The sequence below is a fragment of the Herpailurus yagouaroundi genome, unplaced genomic scaffold (assembly GCF_014898765.1).
Source record: "Herpailurus yagouaroundi ecotype Mexico unplaced genomic scaffold, PumYag 196, whole genome shotgun sequence".
In the NCBI taxonomy this organism is placed as follows: Eukaryota; Metazoa; Chordata; class Mammalia; order Carnivora; family Felidae; genus Herpailurus; species Herpailurus yagouaroundi.
In genome coordinates this window covers 622755-642812 of record NW_024412427.1, presented here as the reverse complement: position 1 = coordinate 642812, position 20058 = coordinate 622755, and the positions used below count along the sequence as shown (strand labels likewise).

Sequence of the window (20058 nt, the reverse complement as noted above, 5' to 3'; positions counted from 1 at the left end):
CTGCTGGGCTCCGTAACCAGTGCCCCTGGATACTCAGTAGCCACACGTAGCTGAGATTGTGTTCTCTAAAACCCATCTGAGAACAGAAGGGCAGCGGCCTTCAAACCTTGGTTCTCTCTCATCGAGAATTCTAGAATGTTTTAAAAAATCCTCATATGTGTGCCTTTCCAATAGCATAACAGTCTTATTGGAATCCCTTTTACTGGTCAGGATGTTTTGGCTTCAAAAGATAGAGAATGCAATGCAAACTAGTTTAAGCAAAAAAAGGAATTTTTAGGTGTATGTCATCAAGATGTACAGGGATTCGGGGCTGGGTCCAGGGGTTCAGATGATAATGTTGGGACTCAGTCTCTTTGTTCCTCTGGCTCTGCATTTTCCTGGGTTCATTTCACCCTCAAGCAGGCCTTCCCATTATGGTGGCAAAGATGGTCACCAGCTGCTCCAGGGTTCAGTCCTGCCTTCTTATCTACCCCTCAGAGAGAGTTCCTCCTTCCTAACAGCTCCTACCAGAGGTCCCAGGTAATGCCCCCGTTGGCCCAGCTTAGGTCACATACCTGTCCTCACACCAGTTTCCGTGACAGTGGACGGAATGCTGGATGGGACAGCAGACTTGGGTCTCGTGCCCACAGCTGGAGCTAGGGTTGGGTCATCCCCACCCAGGCCACGTGGACTGAGTGAGGGAGAGGTGGTCTCCCAAGGAAACCCAGAGCCCATTCCCCAGAGGAAGACGGGAGAGACACGGGGTGGGCCAAAGTGACAGGTGTCCCCTACCTATGGAACCCACCTAGATTAGGAGCAACGTGTGGGAGAGTCCATGTGCTGGCCCTTGGGTGATGTACGTCCCTGTACAACTCACTCACCACTCTGTTGATTCCTTTGTTCCTTCCATAGATCTATGCACATATCTTCTCTTTCATGCAGTGGTTCAGGCATACTATCATTAAATGACATGACAGCAAGTGAATTAGAATGTCCAAGTGTGAAGAAGAGGTCATTGCGCTTTGTTCGCTTTTCTTTCCAGTGGGTTTTTCAGAACCCACTGATTTATCTGGCTTGTAGAAGCTGAGCTGGCACGACAGTGTGTGGACAGTCAACACATACTGGTTGATGTTTAGAACAAGAGCAAGAGTGGAGACTTCTTTTGTTCCTGGGGTTCTTGGTGCCGCTGTTGCTTTTAGCCCTTATATTTTCCATCCCTGGGGACACGTTAATTGTCCTTGGTTTGGCGACAACTAGAAACAACACAGCCAGGCATTTTTAAGTCAATTTTTAAGGAAGTTTAAGGCTGGAGAATTGATTTTGATCATTGTGATTTCATCGCAGAGTATTTAATGAATGCATAGTACCTATGTAACAAGTTCCAAATCGCTTTCTTCGAAGGGGATGAAATTTAGCAAACTTTTCTTGGTGGCCAAGAATGTGGCCACTGCAAACTGGCTGCAGAGAGGAAATATAAGCAGGAAATCCTCACGTAGACGCCACTACCTATGTATAATTTGGAACTGGATTCCAAAGACTGACTTCCCAAGAATTTGGGGTATGTGGGAAGGGTTATCTTTGTTCCCCCTCAAGAGCAAACATAAAGGTTCATTGTGTCTCTTTGAAATTTTTCTTCACTGTTTCCCCCTGTTCTTCATTTATCCTTTAGTCTAAGGTTCAACAATAAGTGCTTGAGATGGTTTTTACTGTGTGTCTAACAAGCTCACATAAAATCTAATGACATAAATAATCGTCAGCTATAACTGAGGTCTCTTGCCTCTTTTCCCCAGTGTCTGTTATAAAGGAAGGGCATGTAAGCAAGCATGTGTGCACATGCACACACGCACACACACATGCACTCTCTTAAAATTTCCCATAAAACCCCACTTTTGAAATTATCCAGGATCTCCTTGAGTGGTTGGCTCCAAATTCCAGAGCCTCAAGAGGTTTATATATTACCGATAGATCATGCTCGCTCTCTGCATTGCCTGGATACAGTATCCTGATGCTCTTCTCCACCCCTAGCCCCCAGCCCAGTTTTCACTGACATGTATTAACAGTCATAGGAAGTCCCGACAATTTACAGATGATTGCAGGGCAATTTGCTGGTGTAGAGGGCAAAACCTGAACATACGATGTTACTCAAGAGAAAAGACAAATTAGTAGTGGTTGCTTAAGGACTTTTTTCTTTTCAAACTTTTAAGTATAATGCAGATTATCTAAAAAGATAACTGGACAGACATTGGAGCTCCTGTCTCACAGGCCTTTGGACTCTAGGGCTTACACCAGTGGGGCCCAACCCCTCCAGAGTCCCCCTGCCCCTAGTTCTCAGGCCTTAAGCCTCAGACTGAATTATACCACTGACTTTCCTGGTTTTCCAGCTTGCAAACAACAGATTGTGGGACTTTGTGGCCTCTATAACTGCATGAGCCAGTTACTATCGTAAATCTCTTCATACACATACACACACACACACACACACACACACACACACACAAATGTATCCTGTTGGTTCTGTTTCTTGGGAGAACACTGACTAATACACCATGGGTCAAAGAAAAGAAAAGGAAAATTTAAAAGTATTTTGAATGTAACGAAAATGAAAACACAACATGTCCAAAATTCATAGACTGTCATTTAAAGCAGTATGTAAAGGGAAATTTATAGCACAAATGCTTGTGTTAGAGAAGAAGAAGAATTTCAAGCGAAACACCTCATCTTCCACCTTAAGAAACTAGAAAAAGAAGAGCAGATTATCCTCAAAGTAAAAAGAAGAAAGGAAACAATAAAGACCAGAATGGAAATCAATGAGATGCAAAAACAGAAGATAGATAGGCTGATACAGGAAAAAAGAGAGACGACACAAGTTGCTAATAAAACGAGAGCAGTGACATCTCTACAGACCCTACAGATATTAAAAGGATAGTAATGCAATTTTGTGAACAACATCATGCCAATAAATTCAACAACTTAGATGAAATGGACAAATTCCTCACAGGGCAAAAACTTCTAAAACCCCCTCAAGAAGAAATAGATGACCTAAACAGACCTATATTTTTAATAGACCTATATCTATTAAATAAACTGAATTTTTATTAGAAATCTTCCCACAAAGAAATCACCAGGTCCTGATGGCCTCACTGATTAAATCTACCAAACATTTAAGTAAGAAATACCAATTGTACGCCAATTTTTTAAGGAAATTGAAGAGGAAAGAATACTTTCTAACTTATTCTATGAGGTCAGCATTACCCTGATGCCAAAATTAGGCAAAGACATTATAAGGAAAGGAAACTATAGACCAATATCCCTCATAACAAAATTTCTAAACAAAATATTTAGCAAATCAAGTCCAACAATATACAAAATAAGGATAATACATTATGACCAAGTGGGATTTATCCCAAGGATGTACAGTTGGTTTAAAATATGAAAATCAATATAATTTGCCATATTAACTAACTGGAAAGAAAAAAAAAAGATATCTCAATAGATGCAGAGAAAGTATTTGACAAAATTTATCATCTGTTTCTGATAAAATTCCAAATTAGGAGTAGAAGGGAACTTTCTTTATTAGAAAAAGACATGCTATGGACTGAACGTTTGTGTCCCCCTCCAGATTCATATGTTGAAGTCCTATTCCCCAAGGTGATGGTATTTGGAGGTGGGGATCGTTGGGAGGTAATTAGGTCATGAGGATGGAGCCCTCATGTATGGGGTTAGCGCTATTATAAGAAGAGACACCCAGGGCGCCTGGGTGGCTCAGTCAGTTAAGCGTCCAACTTCGGCTCAGGTCATGATCTCAATGGTTCGTGAATTTGAGCCCCGTGTCGGGCTCTGAGCTAACAGCTCAGAGTCTGAAGCCTGCTTCAAATTCTGTGTCTCCCTCTCTCTCTGCCCCTCCCCTGCTCTCTGTCTGTCTCTATTTCTGTCAAAAATAAATAAACATTTGTTAAGAAATTTAAAAAAAGAGAGACACAAGAAAGATAACATCTCTCTTCTCCACCATATGTGGATACGGCAAGAAGGCAAGGAAACCAGAAAGAAGCTCTGACTAGGAACAAAATTGGCCAGTTGCTTGATCTTGGACTTCCCAGCCAACAGAAATGTGAGAAATAAATCTTTACTGTTTAAGCCATCCAGTCTGTGACATATTTGTCATAGCAGCCCAAACTGACTGAAGTAGGATAGCTGCAAAGAACCTACAGCTACCCCCAAGATCAGCAACAAGACAAAGATGTCCACTCTTACCAATTCTATTCAGCATTGTACTAAAGATTCTAGCCAGTGCAATAAGGCAAGAAAAATAAATTAAAATCTCCATATTGGATATGAAGCAAAACTTCATAAAGGGAGAAGTACAATGACATGATCACCTAAGTAAAAAATTGGCTAGAATTTATTAAAAAGCTAGAACTAAAAAGTAAGTTTAGTGGGGCACCTGGGTGGCTCAGTTGGTTAAGTGTCCAACGTTAAGTCAGGTCATGATCTCACTGTTTGTGGGTTTGAGCCCCACATCAAGCTCTGCCCTGTCAGTGTAAAGCCTGTTTGGGATTCTTTCTCTCCCTCTTGCTCTGCCTCTTCCTGACTTACTTTCTCTTTCTCTCTCTCTCTCTCAAAATAAATAAAAATAAAATTAAAATAATAAATTATTTTTAAAAATAAATAAAAAGTGAGTTTAGCAAAGTTTCAGACTACTAAGTGAACGTATGAACATGAGTTCTATTTCTATATAGTGACAACAAACAGTGGGAAATAGAATAGTTTTACATGCCATTTACGTACAGTGTTATCAAAAAATATGGAATGCTTGGGGGTAAATCTGACAAAAGATATGCAAGAGTTGTACAGTTAAAACTACAAAGCTCTACTGAGAGAAGTTAAGACTTTAGTCAGTAGAAAGATCCACCTTGTTCACAGCTCAGATTTAATATTGTTAAGATGTCAGTTCTCCACAAATTGATCTATATATTTAAAACAATCTCTGTCAACATCCCACTCATTTCTAGAGATTGGCGAGCTGATTCTGAACTTCATATGGAAATACAAAGGACCTAGAATAGCCTCAACATCTCTGATGTAGAAGAACAAAGTTTGAAGGCTAACACTACCTGATTTTAAGACTCATTACAGAGCCACAGTAATCACAACATACGGTTTTGATAGACAAGTATATCAATGAACCAGAATAGAGATTGCAGAAATAAACCCACATGTATATGGACAAGTGATTTTTTTTTGACAAAGTTTCAAAGACAATTCAGTGGAGAAAGGATAATCTTCTCAAAAAAAGATTCTCTAACAACTGGATATCTATGTTCAGAAAAACTCAATCCATACCTCACATGACATTAAAAAAAAAGTTGCATATGGGGTGCCTGGGTGGCTCAGTTGGTTAAGCGTCTGACTTCAGCTGGGTCATCATCTCATGGTTCATGAGTTCAAGTCCCGCGTTGGACTCTGTGCTGATAGCTTGGAGCCTGGAGCCTGTTTCAGATTCTGTGTCTCCTTCTCTCTCTGCCCCTCCCCCATTCATGCGCGCGCTCTCTCTCTCTCTCTCTCTCTCTCTCTCAAAAAATGAATAAATGTTAAAAAAAAAATTTTTAAGTTGCATAGAATAGACTATAGACCAGGGCACCTGGGTGGCTCGGTCAGTTGAGTGTCTGGCTCTTGATTTAGGCTGAGGTCATGATCCCAGAGTTGTAGGATCGAGCCCTGTAGAGCCCTGTATCGCCCAGCATGCTCTCTCTCTGCCCCTCTTCCCAACTCATGTTATGTCTCTAAAATTAAAAATTAAAAAAAGAATAGATCGTAGGCCTAAGTATAAAACCCTAAAACATCTATAGAAAACAGGAGAAAAATCTTTGTGACTTTGGGTGAGGCAAAGAGTTCTCCTATATGACACCAAAAACATCCAAAAATGAGGTGGACATATATTGGACTTCATGAAAATTTAAAACTTTTGCTCTTTAAACAAGACTGTCAGGAGAATGAAAAGACAAACCACCATTTGGGAAAAAAATCATTGCAAAGCATGTATCTGATAAAGTAAGTTGTATTAGAGTCCTCCAAAGAAACAACCAGGAGAGAGACATAAGGAAATTTATTATAAGAAGTAGCTCCAGCTGGAGAACCGGGAAAGCCAGTAGTGCAATTCAGTCTGAGCAAAAAGGCCTGAGAACCAGGAGCCCTAGTGCCTGAGGCAGGAAAAGGTGGACATCCCAGCTCAAGAAGAGAGAGAATTTACCCTTCCTCTGCCTTTGTGTTCTGTTTGGGCCCCAGTGGAATGGGTGACCGCCCCCTCCCCCCACACTGGTGACGACAGATCTCTACTCAGTCTACTGACTCAAATGCTAGTCTCTTCTGGACACACCCTCCTTGACACACCCAGAAATAATGTTTTACCAGCTCTCTGGGCATCACTTAGCCCATCGACTCGACATACAAAATTAACCATCACATATATGGACGCAGAATATATAAGGAATCCTCAAAACCGAAGACTAAGAGAACAAACAACTCTATAATGAAATGGACCAAATGTTTGAGCAGATGCTTTACCAAAGAAGATACAAGGATGGCAAAAAAAAAAAAAAAAAAGTACACAATTACATAATTAAGAAGCTGATCATTAGTCATTAGAGAGGTGCAAATCCACAAGGAGGGACCACTGCGTGCCCCTTGGAATGGCTGTAATCACCAAGACTGACCTTACCAAAGGGTGGCAAGGATGTGGAGCAACTAGAACTCTCTCGCCTGCTGACGGGAATGTGAAATGGCACAACCCCTTCGGAAAACAATTCAGCGGTTGCTTGAAAAGTCCGACACAGACTCACCATACAACCTCGTCGTCACGCTGGTAAAACGAAAGCTTACGTCCATACAGAGATCGACGTGTGAATGTTCATAGCAGCTCTGTTCCGTCCCCAAACTAGAATCAACCCACATGTCCATCCACAAGTGACCAAAGTCCAAGCGTGATATATCTGTACAAGAGAATAATACTCAGCAACACCAAGGAATGAACTATCAGTACACATGACAACACGGATCGGATCGCAAGATGATTATTCTGGCTGAAAGAAGCCAGGCAAAAAAAGAATATATACCGTGTGATTCCATTTGTTTAAAACTCCAGAAAAAGCAAACTAATTCCTAGCGAGACAAAGTGTATCGGTGGATGCCTGGGAAGTAGAGTAGGAGGGAGAGGTCACAAAGAGATTAATAAGGAGCATCTTGGAGGTCCTGTAAAAGCGTGAGAAGGAAGAAAGGAAAAAAGTGAAATGACTCCAAGGAAGGTTTACATAAATTGCTCTGACTGTGACCTTCAACCTTGACCCTTCATTCTCAAGAATGTAGAAAGTTGGGAAAGGGGCTGCTTCTTTGGGATCGGGGAAAGGGGTACTCCTAATACAGTGGCTTCCCCCACACCTTATTCAGACAGTTCTTAGATGCCTGGCATTTTCCCTCTTTTTAAATAATATCTGCCTGGATTTTGATGGGCTCAACAGGTGTTTTCTAAGCCCCCATAGCCTTAGAACCACCAAGTGAATCCAGATAAACCTTATTTATGACTCGTAAGCACCTGTGAACTTATCTACTGCCTGTTCCCCACCCTCCTGAAGAAGGTCTGCTCGCTCGATATTCGGGAATCTCTAATGCTGTGTCCTGGAACTGTTGGGGACTTGGAGGTGGCCCCACAGTCCTGACAACTCAGAACCAAACCTTTTCTGATCATGTCCTTAGTCTGCTAAGAAGGTTTATAAATATTAAATAAACCAAGTTCAGCCCCTTGGGTTTTGGAGGGAAATAGTCCTTCCAGGGTAGGAAAAAAAAAAAAAATCAGTCCATTGCCAAGTCTTTTTAGACAAAAGCATTTTCCTCCTAATGATCCAAGAACTGGCGATTATGGAAGGAGAGATGAGATCCACGGGATGCATCTGGGAACTAAAACAAGCAGCTGTAAAATGAGAGCGCGGGAGGGGGTGTCCTGTAAGGTTCCACGCCGGTTCCCGCTTCTGTCCCTCTCGCCACGAGGGCTGGCCCGCCCACACTTTGGTTCTGCCTTTACCGCTGGTTTTGCAGGGTGACGCGGACTGACGTCATCCCACTTTGTGAGTGAAATGAAGTCACTACGCTTTCATAAAAAGCCACGTATTTCAAACTCCTGTGCTTAACACACAGCCTGGATGCCGGCTTTGGGACCTGGGTCCCGGGAGGGTGTGCTGCTCACTCATGCGGGGCTGGGGGACAGTGGCCTGAGGGCGTGAGTGCGGCAGCCTCTCTGTGCAGAAGCACCACCTGAATGGAAGCAGCAGGTGACTGCCCCCTGCCCTGCACCTCCTCACCGACCCCCACGTGAGTGTGGATGAAGCCAGAACTCGGTTCAGATCATCTCCTCACCGCCCTAAGTGCAGCCCCGTGTCGGGTGCTTTCGTGGATGTCATCTCCCTAATTCTCAAATCCACAAACGTCTTGACAAGTGAAGCTTTAAAGGGCTTGCTTTAAAAAAAAAAAAAAAAATTTTAGGTTTTTTTATTTATTTTGGAGAGAGAAACAGCGCAAGTGGGGGAGGGGCAGAGACAGAGGGAGACACAGAATCCAAGGCAGGCTCCAGGCTCCGAGCTGTCAGCACAGAGCCCGACGCGGGGCTCGAACTCATGAACCGTGAGATCGTGACCTGAGCCCAAGTCGGAAGCTTAACCCACTGAGCCACCCAGGTGCCCCAGGGGCTTGCTTTTAATAGAGAATGGAGCAGGCCACATAGGGAGAGCAGCAGCATAGAGAATGCTCCCCACACACCTCCCTTTCACCCCAAGTTGGGGGTGAGGGGGGGGGGTCTTCAGGATAGAAGAGTTTGCTGCCCTGCTCCACGCAGATACTGACTTTCTTCCTTCTGTTCGTCTGGGGAGTCTCAGACTTCGGGATAGAGAGAGTTGCAAACACTGTCAATACAGCTCCCCCAGTGGCCCACCCTCACTTCCCTAGATTCTGCTCAGGTGTCCCCTCATCCGCAAGGCCCTCCCTGACCGGCCCCATACCCGTTAGTGACCACCCAGCTCTCCCTGTCCCCAGCCCGTTTGCTAATTCTCGGTAACACACGGCCCCACCTGGCATGTTACATACTCGCTTGTGTGTCTAATGCACCTCTCCTGTCTCTAGAAGCTGAGTGCTGTGAGAACCAGTCCCTGGAACTCTGTGCACTCAGTGCATCTTCGCTCGATGAGTGAATGATTCTGAATAGGCAGCCTGAGGGACCGTCATGAGCAGTTTCGAGTCCACAAGGTCTTTGCCTTCTGTGCTGCCTCTGGGACCTACCACTGTTGGTTCTGGTGTGATACTTCCTGGGAGGCGACACTCAGCAAAGCTTCTGATGTGTCCACCCTTCCCTTTCCGACACCAGGCGAATACAACACCCACAACGGACCTTCCACGCCGGCAAAGGAGGGAGACGCAGACAGGCCGCACCGGGCCTCCGACGGGAAGCTCCGAGGCCGGTCGAAGCGGAGCAGCGACCCCTCCCCAGCGGGGGACAGTGAGATCGAGGTAACTCCAGACTGCCTGTTTGACTTGGTGAATGCGATCTCCAGCCGTGGCCGGAACGAGAGGCTGGGGGGCGGAGTTGTGTCCACGCACACCGCGGGCTCTGGGTTCACAAAGCTCAGTGACAGAACAGGACCCTTGAGGGGAAAGGAGAGAATTGGGGGGGCCGTCAGGAAGCGCAGTTGACTGTCCAGGCTAGGAAAAGTCACCCTGGGGATAGTAAACAACTCGGGTGGACAGCCGCAGAGTCACCTGGAGGCCTGTGAAAACCCAGCTTTCGGGGTCCCACCCGCAGTTTCCAATTTAGTAGATTGGGGGCGGGGCCTCAGAACTGGCATTTCCAGGGCATTCCCAGATGATGCTGATGCTACAGGTTGGGGAGCACACTCTGAAAGGCCCTGGTAAAGACACCAGTGGGCAGAGAACCTTCCCAGCTGGGTCAGAGGGCTCTTAGCCTCCTACGTATTACTGTCAGCTGGAGTGCTCTTTAAAATACAGGTGCCCTGGCCCCATCCCAGACTAATTAAATGTACATTGCAAGAGAGTTCTATTAGTTCCCCTCGTGGCTCTGATATGGCTTGAGGATTTACCTATCAGGAGACAGGAGGCTGGCTCAGCTTGCATCATTTCTACAATTCTGAGTTTCATAGAAGGTTCTTGGAACCGTCCTTCTCAAGCTGCATCCCAGATCAATTAAATCCAACTCCCTGAGGGAGGGACCCAGGCATCGGTATTTTAAAGCTCCCCAGGTTGTTTCCAGAGTGCCGCCCCAGCTGGTCTAAGGGATGTGCCAGTCTTGAACAAAGCCAAGCGTAGGATCGATCGTTGGTCACCCACTGGCATTGTCCCAAACAAACAAAAAAGAACAGCATACATGAGAGAAGGGAAAGGGTACTAATGGGGACAGAGGAAAAACAGATGCCCAAAAAACAGATGGAAGCAACTGATAGACATCTAGGGAGAAAAAAAAAAAAAAACGGGCAGGTTCGTCGGTTTGTACTTTGCAAAAGGCAGAAATAATAGGAGGGCCGATCTATCGGCTTGAGTGTGCCATGCGTATACGGGTAGTATTGGCAGAGTCTGGGTCCGGGCCAAGAAATTGCAATGTACCATCATCCCATCTCTGTTCATAATCCTGTACAATTCACGCAGCAGCCACAAGGCTCAGCCCACAAACTCAGATGTGCTGAGAAATACAATTTTCATCATCTCCTTAAAGTCATTGTGATTTTGACTCTGAGTCCCCATCCCATCAAGATGGTAAGAAATGCAGTGTCATGGCGGGGGGGGGGGGCCTTCTACCTGGAATTGTATGAGAATCTCAGGGCTCAGGTGGTCTCAGAACAGACCAGGTCTACAGAACAGATCCTGTAACGGCCAGGATTCGAGGTGATGGCTGCTTCCTTCCTCCTTGTCAGTACCTGCCGTGGCCCGTGAGAGCCCAGCCCTTCTCCGGCATGTCCATGCCATACATTGGGCGTTGAAATCCTCGTCGAGGACCAGAACCTTGGAGCATGAGATACAATCCTTTGGTTGCAAGCGACAGAAGCCAGTTCTGGTTACTTAAGCAAATGCGAATTTACCGGGAGGGCACAACAACATGGAGGGGGGGAAGTGATAAAAACCAAGGTTGGAAACAGCTGTAACAAAGACCAAGGAATCTAGGGAACCTTCTGGGTGCCGGCCCCTGCTGGAGAGTAAACCACGCGCGATTCTAACGCCAGTTCACTCAATGTCTGATTCCAAGGAGACAGCCTCCACTGGCCTGACTCGGGTCTTGGGCTCACCCTTGATCGACAGCCCCACCAAGACAACAGAAAAGAAAACCAGGGCGCTCTTATCAGACAGGGGTGGATGCTGGGGGCCCAAGCACAAATGGCCGCCACCAGGGGATTTGAGATGTAGCCAGCGTTCGCTGGTAGGGCTCGTTTATGGCCAGCGTCTGTTCCGGCTGTCCCAGAAGGTGCTGCGTATTTTGAATACCACTCTCGTCTCCTCCCCCTGGTCAGCCGCCTGAGGTATTCCAGCGGCCGCCCAGGCGGAGAACTTGACCCCCTGCGGACCCGCCACGGAGCAAGCGTTCCCACTGCTCATGGGACCACTCTTAGGCCAAGGGATTTGTCCTTGCTTTTCCTCTAGTTCTTAGAGCCCTCTCCTTCCAACACCGAGGGACTTTGCAGCATCCCCTCAGCAGGACTTAGGCCTTTGCAAAAGACCAGAAGAGAATTTGTGCGCCTCCGCTCGTCCTTCGGTTTCCTGCCTCCCATTTTCCCGAGGGTTTCCTACAGCTTCAAGTTGCGGGATCTGTGGGAATCACAGGGTGGCACACACACGAATGTCTTGTTGTTGTTGTTGTTGTTGTTGTCATCGTTTTTTCTACTGTTCGGTCACTTAACACGGCTTCTGCTGTTGGTGGGGGTGGAGAGACATTTTCCACTGAACTGAGAAGGCAGTGGGGGTGGCATGGAAGTCCGGGCTTACGGGGCGACGTTATTCTGGAAACAGCTGCTTCTCGATTCCAGAGGAAAGTACCCCTGGGCGAGAGCCGTTGGAAAGGTGTGAGCTGTGTTTCACTTCTGTGCTTAATGTCAGCATGCAGGGTTAGCACCACATCGCACCTCCTAAGGCTTTGGCAGTTTTGCTAATGACTGAAGCCCACGAGAGAGAAACGACGTGGGAGGAGGGAAATTCTGAGCGTCTATTAGTTAAACTCCGTCGGCCGCACGCGCCAGAACCCCACGTGAGCTAGCTTAAGTGGAAAAGCAGAATTTATTTTAGGGATACAGAGATTCTCTTCCCCAAGGTGCGAAGAGCGGAGTGTCGGCAAGATGCTGGAACCAGAAGGAAGACGGGGCAAGGAAGAGCGTGTGCGCCTTCTCTCCGCACGCGCTACAGTGCAGGTGCCCGGATGCCCAACCGTAATGTCTTCAGCCCGCACAGGCGCTGGTTCCTGGGCTCTGCCCTCCTCCAGCCTCCCTCTGTTTCCGTCTGAAACCAGGTCCCGGCAAAGTGTGGGGTGGTCTTTCCATCTCTCACCCCTCTGTGCCACGCTCCCTGCAGACTGGCCCTCCCTGCCCTTCCGATTGTGCGGCCTCCAACAGCCACTCAAAGATGGTGAATGCCTTTCTGGGTTCTGATTTCAAGTTTCCAAGGAAAAGCCTCTGGCCCAGTTGGGATTGGGGCTCTCCCTGGCCCAAACCATGATGGGCTAGGGGGGAGGGTCACTGCAAAGCAGCCACCCGGAACTTACCCACCAAGGATCTAAGGCAGGGGAACAGAGTGGTAGGGAGGGGGGCAGACTTTCTTCTTCAGAGGCTATGTTGTAGATAAATGAATGGGGTCCGCATTCAGTTTGAAAATACTCACTGATTTTTTTTTTAATTCCCTTACCAAAATCTCTCGGTTTAACTGATCCGACTAAGTTCATTTATTTTTTTTTAAGTTCATTTATTTATTTTTGAGAGAGAGAGAGAGAGAGAGACAGAGAGAGAGCTTGCATAAGCAAGGGAGGGGCAGAGAGAGAGGGGAAGACACAGAATCTGAAAACAAGCTCCAGGCTCTGAGCTGTCAGCACAGAGCCTGACATGGGGCTCGAGCTCACTAACCATGAGATCATGACCTGAGCCAAAGTCAGACGTTTAACTAACCAGCCACAGTGGCTCCCGATCCAATTGAGTTCAGATAAATTAGGACTTAGCCATTGAAACCCAGAAGCCCTCCTTAAAAACAATAGTTTTCAAATCTCTTTTTTTTTTTACCATGACCCGTAATAAGAACTCTACTTAATACTGTGACATACACACACATAAATGTAACTAGACCAAAAAACTCACAAAGTCACACTCAGATCTGCCAAGTGCCTTGAAAACCCTTGCACTAACTGACCTTTTCCTCCTAGAGACCACCCTTCTGTTAAAGGCATGGTGAATGCCCATGTTTAAATTAAGTACAGCCGTTCACCTCCAGAGAGGTTTCAAGGGTGGCCCATTCAAGATAGCAGACTGAGTAGGTGCATCGGGCCCCCTGCTACCAACACCAGCTACACACGCAGTCAGGCAGGCCCTTTGCCCTTAAAGACCGTGATCCCCGGAAAATGACAGAAAGCAACAGTGTGAAAGATAAGGACCAAAATAAGTTAATAGGATACATGACAGGTAATTTAAAAACCAGAAAAGAACTTTGGAAAACTCTGAGCAGTTTTCTTGTAAAGATCCAGGGAGCTCTTGCATCTATAAAATATGCAGTGGGGGCTGTTCGGAAGGAAATAGTCAGAGACAAAGAGTCATTGGAAATTTTTAAATGACAGACTCAGAAGTTTAATAGGAGGGTTGGAAGAAAACGTTTAAGAAATCTCCCCGAACACAGATCAAAAAGACAAAATTCTAGAAAATATTTTTTCTTAAAGTACAAGCAGTATCAATCAAAAAGGTCTAATTTGACTGTCTTCATGTAAAGAAAGAAGATCAAAAATGCTTAGGGGCTGAACAGTATGAATGAAGAAAGACCATACCTAGGTTTATCCTCACGGAACTTGAGGACTGCATGTATAAATTTTTTTTTCAATGTTTTTATTTATTTTTGGGACAGAGAGAGACAGAGCATGAACGGGGGAGGGGCAGAGAGAGAGGGACACACAGAATCGGAAACAGGCTCCAGGCTCTGAGCCATCAGCCCAGAGCCCGACGCGGGGCTCGAACTCACGGACCGCGAGATCGTGACCTGGCTGAAGTCAGACGCTTAACCGACTGCGCCACCCAGGCGCCCCTTTTTTTTTTTAATTTTTTTTTTTTTCAATTTTTTTTTTTTTTTTGGGGACAGAGAGAGACAGAGCATGAACGGGAGGACTGCATGTATAAAGAAAAGATCTTAAAATATCCCAGAGAAAGAGCCCAAATGTCCATCACTGATGAATGGATAAAGAAGATGTGGTTTATATATACAACGGAATACTACTTGGCAATGAGAAAATGAAATCCTGCCATTTGCAACAGCATGGATGGTACCGGAAGGTATTATTGCAGAGTGAAATAAGTCAGTCAGAAAGACAGATGTCATGTTTTCATTCATACGTGGAACTTGAGAAACTTAACAGCAGACCGTGGGGGAAGTGAATGGGAAAAAATTAGTTACAAACAGAGAGGGAGGGAGGCGAACCATAAGAGACTTTTAAATACAGAGAACAAACTGAGGGCTGATGGTAAGGAGCAGGGGAGAGGGGGAAATGGGTGATGGGCACTGAGGAGGGCACTTGTTGGGACGAGCACTGGGTGTTGTATGTAAGCGATGAATCACCGGAATCTACCCCCAAAACCAAGAGCACGCTGTCCACACTGTATGTTAGCCAACTTGACAATAAATGATACTAAAAATAAATAAATACAATACAAGATGGACAAGGAAAAAAAATAAAAATATCCACAAGAGTGAAAAAGCAAAACCTACGAAGGACTAAAGGTCCATTAACATTACACTCCCCGTCGGTCACACGGGACACTATGAGATAATGGAGGAATTCTTTCAAACATCCAGAGGACTTTATTTTCCAATTGGAATTCTGTACCCACGGGTACCATAGAGCAAAATGAAGATAGATCAGAAAGGTAGGAATTCAGCACGGTTACTTTCCAGACACCCTTTCAGAAGAAGCAGCTTCAGGATATACTCAAGCAAAACAAGGAAGAAAACCAAGAGAGACCTGGGTTCCAGGAAACAGTCGATCTCGTCCGGAAATGCAGTATAAGGAAGTCTCAGGATGCTACCTATGCAGCAAGCCTGAAGATGACCCAGGCCACATTGGAGCATTCTGTCACTGAGGATGAACCTCTTTGCTACAGCGGGTGTGGCCGAATTTGAGACTCTAACGAAAGCACATCATTGGAAACGAGACAAAAATTAAAGCAGTTCATAAACTCCTGCAAAAACAAAAAGTTATTCCAGACAGGCACGGTTCCTCTGTAGAACAAACTGGGATATGCCGTGGTTTTTCATCGGGAAGGAGCACAGGGAAGGACATGACCTTCGTGGTAGAAACAGTCTCCTGAAAGTGGCTCTGGGGTTAGGACGTTGGACACACAGAGAAAGAGGTGAATCCCAACATGGTACTTGGCTCTACAGGTGATGAGAGATGCGCATGCCCTTCACTGTTTAACAACCTTGAAAATCAACATAGAAACAGAGCACAGAAGATCAAAGTACCTCTATGAAACCAAGCACACGAATCGGTTTATCCACGGTGGGAGTGCGAAAGTAAGCCTAATGCCGCTAAATGACAGAGAGGGGAGGGGGTGGGGGGAAAGGGCGAGAACACGACAACCGCCTTCCATGTGGGATTTACTGCGTCAGCCCGGGAGAGTGTCCAAAGCGGATGGTCTTAGAAGTCGAGGGGCTCACCTACGTGAAAAGCGTAACATCCTGGAGAAATGCGGGAGACCGCCATAAGCTAAACCCTCATCTTTCACATTACTGAGTCAAGAGCTGTTGTCTCACGTCGGCCAGTCAGTAAGTAAAAAGGCATAAGTACGTTACTTAGAGTTACGGAGGTAATCGCCAGAAATGCTAAAAACAGGAGTGTTTAGAAGTGGTCGGGCTTAGGGTGAGCGGGTGAATGTAAAATGGTAGCACTTCATTTTTTCAAATGAGTTATATGATTTTTATTGTTGCTTTTGGACTGAGCTCCTCCACTTTTGAGCTTCTATGTGGAAGGCAGGAACAGGCTTCTTGGTTCTGGCATCTGAGGGTTTGATAGGAGCCCAAAATTGGCCCTCAGAATACCCTTTACACGGCTGAAGTTGGATGGGGACCCAGTGACACATCGGTGAGTCACAGGTTTTATAACTTAAAGATAATGGTTTTCAAGATTTCTTTCTCCTCCCAGGGAATTGATTTCTGCAGACATTAAGTCAGATGCAAGCAAATCCATTTGTCTTCCTCTTTTTCATCACAGCGTGTGTTCGTGTGGGATTTGGATGAAACGATAATTATTTTTCACTCCTTACTCACCGGGACTTTTGCATCCAGATACGGGAAGGTAAGAATCCATGTTGTGTCTTCTCTCTCTGTTTCTTTTTTTTTTTTTTTTTTTTTTTTTTTCCCCAACGTGACAGTCTGTTCAGCTGGTTTGTCCTGGGAACTGTGGGGGCAGTTTATGAGGCGGCTTCTCCAACAAAAGCTACCCCTCTGGGTCAGTCTGGGTTTGAGAGCTCCTATGCAATTTTCCCTCGACATGTGAAAATTTAATTAGCTTCCCCTTCTGTCGTCCCCCATGCCTTTCTTCCAACCCACGAAGCGTTCAGCATCCACTTGATCGGACATAAGCTCTTAGTCTGATACACTGCAGCCAAAAACAGTAATTTTAGCTAAAAAACGAGGCAAAGTATTTTCCTTGTTCCCTGTTGTTTATCTTAGCGTCTCCGGCAGATGAATTTCATCTTCCTTCCGTGTTTCTGAGACAAGGGGCAGGCGTTTTGTCAGCTCCGGCGTGGACCTTCACGACAGCTTGGCCAATCTGTCACCGACAGATTATGTCGGGGAACCATCCGGTTAGAACTCTGGGCAGATGCTATGGGCTGATGGGTGGTGAATGGGAGAAACCCTGAAACCACCTTCATAATGCAAAAACGAACCCAGCTGCTAAGACCCAAACCCTGCCGATTCTGTGCATCCGTCCCGCGGGCTTCCCGGCAAACCACATGTGGATGCCGTCTCCCCGGGGAGGCCGGTTGGGGGGGGGGCGGGGGGTTGGGTGGAGGGACAGGGATTCCGAGAACAGGCAAAAGCTATCATCTCATCTGAGGTGAGCAACCTGCTGGCAGCTGCGTCCATGCACGGGTAGGAACCGTGAGACTCGCCAGCGCCTGGAAAATATTTCTGTTTCTGTTTAGAGGCCAGAAATATGATTTGACATCACCTCATGGCTTTTCCAGCTGCTCGTGTTTTTTATGGGGCTTATAACAAGCTGGATGTGTAATTAGCAAGATAGATTTATCATCTGCCATTGTGTTGTAAAGAATATAAAAATGGTGTTGGTGGTGCAGAAATCTCTTGCCACGTAGGAATGCCGTTAATACGTCTAGCAGGGCCTGCGGGAAATCCGGCGTGCGTTCTTGGACAGAGCACGGCTTAGGCAGAGGGTGGCGGAGTCGAGAACTGGCGAAAGGACACCAGACCGGACTGGCCGGCGTTGCAAAAAGTTGAGCCGTCCCGCAGGGGCTATCGTAGCGGGTTACCCACTAGGTCTGGGAGCTTTAGGGTTTTCCGAACCACCCCGGTAAAGTCACTGCCCCCTGAAAGGCTTGCCTTCACTCGTCTTGCCCTTAGAGACGGCCCCCTGTCAAGTTCTGCGGCTGCGGGTAACGGTCGGGTTCTCGCGGGTTGTGTAGGGCTTTGTCATCATGGGGATGGTTTTTGTGTCCGTGTCTCGCCACCGTTCCTGAAACCACACTGTGGGCGTCCTCGAGACCAGGGCAGAGCCCAGAGCCCATGCCCCCTTGTCATCCCTCACTGCCAGCTGCCTCTCTCCAGCCGTACCACCTCAGCCCAGCCACGTTCACGTCCAGCTGTGGTGCTTGTCCTTTATAGCCGCCTGTAGAGGGACCATCCTACAATACAAACCTGGTCGTGTCACATTCCCTCCCAAGGCTGTTCGTGAGCAGGCTCCTGCCCCCCTCTGCAGCCCTGTTTCCTGCCTCTCATCCTAAAGTGCTTTCTGTCCTCAAACCAGCCACCTACCCTCCCATCTCTGCTGGGTTTCTCCCAGGAAAGGCCGGATGCGGAGTGGAAAAGTGAGATGGGAAGGGAAGGCAGCCCATACAAGTTACCGCTGCAGGTGACCGGGGCTCAGTCCCACCGGGGACCCCTGGGAGACTCTGTAGAACACACCTCCGAGCTGACCCGCCAGGAGTGAGGGTGCTGGGATATTTCTCTGCCACTTCCCTTCCATCATAGCTTAAGGGCTTCCCTAGGGGATTACCTCCCTGCACTTCGGGCCTGCCCCTGAGAAAGCCCTCCAGCAGGGAACCTCGAGACTCACAGTTGAAAGCCTCTGCACCCACAGGAATGGCAACAGCTGAGAGGATGTGGGGAAGGAGCACCCCGGAAGCCTCTGCTATACTCTGGAATGTTCTAGCATGTTGTTTTACTAGCATAAGTCTTACTTGTCTTTCAGTTCTCATTTTATTTTTTTTTTTAACGTTTATTTATTTTTGAGAGAGAGACAGAGCGTGAGCAACGGAGGGGTAGAGAGAGAGGGAGACAGAATCTGAAGCAGGCTCCAGGCACAGAGCCCAGTGCGGGGCTCGAACTCCGACAGTGAGATCGTGACCTGAGCCGAAGTCTGACGCTTAACCGACTGAGCCACCCAGGCGCCCCAGTTCTCATTTTAAATGTAGCTTCCTTCGAGAGGAGTTGGCTAACCTTTATCTAAAGCACAGCTCTCCCCATAACTCTGTTTTTCATCTATAATTATGGACTCACTGTGTGTCTCCCTTCTAGGCTATATGTACCACAAAGGCAGGGCCCATGAACATTTTTTTACCCACTCAGCCAAACGATGCACGGGCCAGAATTGCTCAATAAATATTGTTGCATGATTAAGTCAGGACGATCCTCTAGAAAAGCTACATGATGACAGGCACTTTTTTTTTTTCTTTTTTTGCCCGTTTGGTTCATTGCTTTATCCCCAGCGCACAGAACAGTGCCCCCACTTAGAAGGCATCAAATAAATATTTGTGGAAGGAAGGAAGGAAGGAAAATAGTATCCAAACAAAAAACGCCTAGCTGGTGGCCGCTGACCAAATTCAGCCTGCGGACATTTTTGTTTGGCCCCTAGAGTGTTTGAAAAAATGTGAATTTGTTGCCAACATTTAAAAATCGGGAGATTGCACGGACCCAAACAGTCCAGATTTCCAACTCTTCTTGAAAAATTAGAGAATCGGGGCGCCTGGGTGGCGCAGTCGGTTAAGCGTCCGACTTCAGCCAGGTCACGATCTCGCGGTCCGTGAGTTCGAGCCCCGCGTCGGGCTCTGGGCTGATGGCTCGGAGCCTGGAGCCTGTTTCCGATGCTGTGTCTCCCTCTCTCTCTGCCCCTCCCCCGTTCATGCTCTGTCTCTCTCTGTCCCAAAAATAAATAAACGTTGAAAAAAAAAAATTAGAGAATCTGGCAATCCTGCATTTTCGTGTGGCAGCCATCGATGGGAGCTGAGTAGCGACTGGCCTCTTGGCGGGGGGGGTACCCTGTGCAGCCCACCCCACAGGCCCCCTTGGCCTGTTTAACCCACTTATGGGACCCTCCCTGGCCCCACTGGCCTCTGACTTCAGCGTCTATCCTAGAATTTCAGAACCACAGAAGGTCGGAGTTGGAGGGACCTAGGAGACCAACATGGCCGGTTACTCTCCGTAGTACAGAAGGAGAAACTGAGGCCCAGAGAGGGTGAGAGTCATTTTTCAGGCTCGCTTGTCTGCCTCTGTGCCCCCAGGATGTCCAGGGGAAACAGATGAGAAGCTCTTGGAGCATCCAAGTCCCCTGTGCCACGTTCACTC

The 20058-nt window shown here is 46.9% G+C and overlaps 1 protein-coding gene across 2 annotated transcripts in view; it reads left to right on the top strand.

Moving 5' to 3' along the window:
* Positions 1-20058, top strand: part of EYA2 (EYA transcriptional coactivator and phosphatase 2) — a 259835-nt gene that overhangs the window by 162616 nt on the left and 77161 nt on the right. For both annotated transcript variants that reach the window (XM_040446861.1, XM_040446862.1), the window contains 2 exons: positions 9383-9525; positions 16466-16549. In XM_040446861.1, the coding sequence (XP_040302795.1) occupies positions 9383-9525; positions 16466-16549 (227 nt within the window). The remainder of the gene's footprint in view (positions 1-9382; positions 9526-16465; positions 16550-20058) is intronic.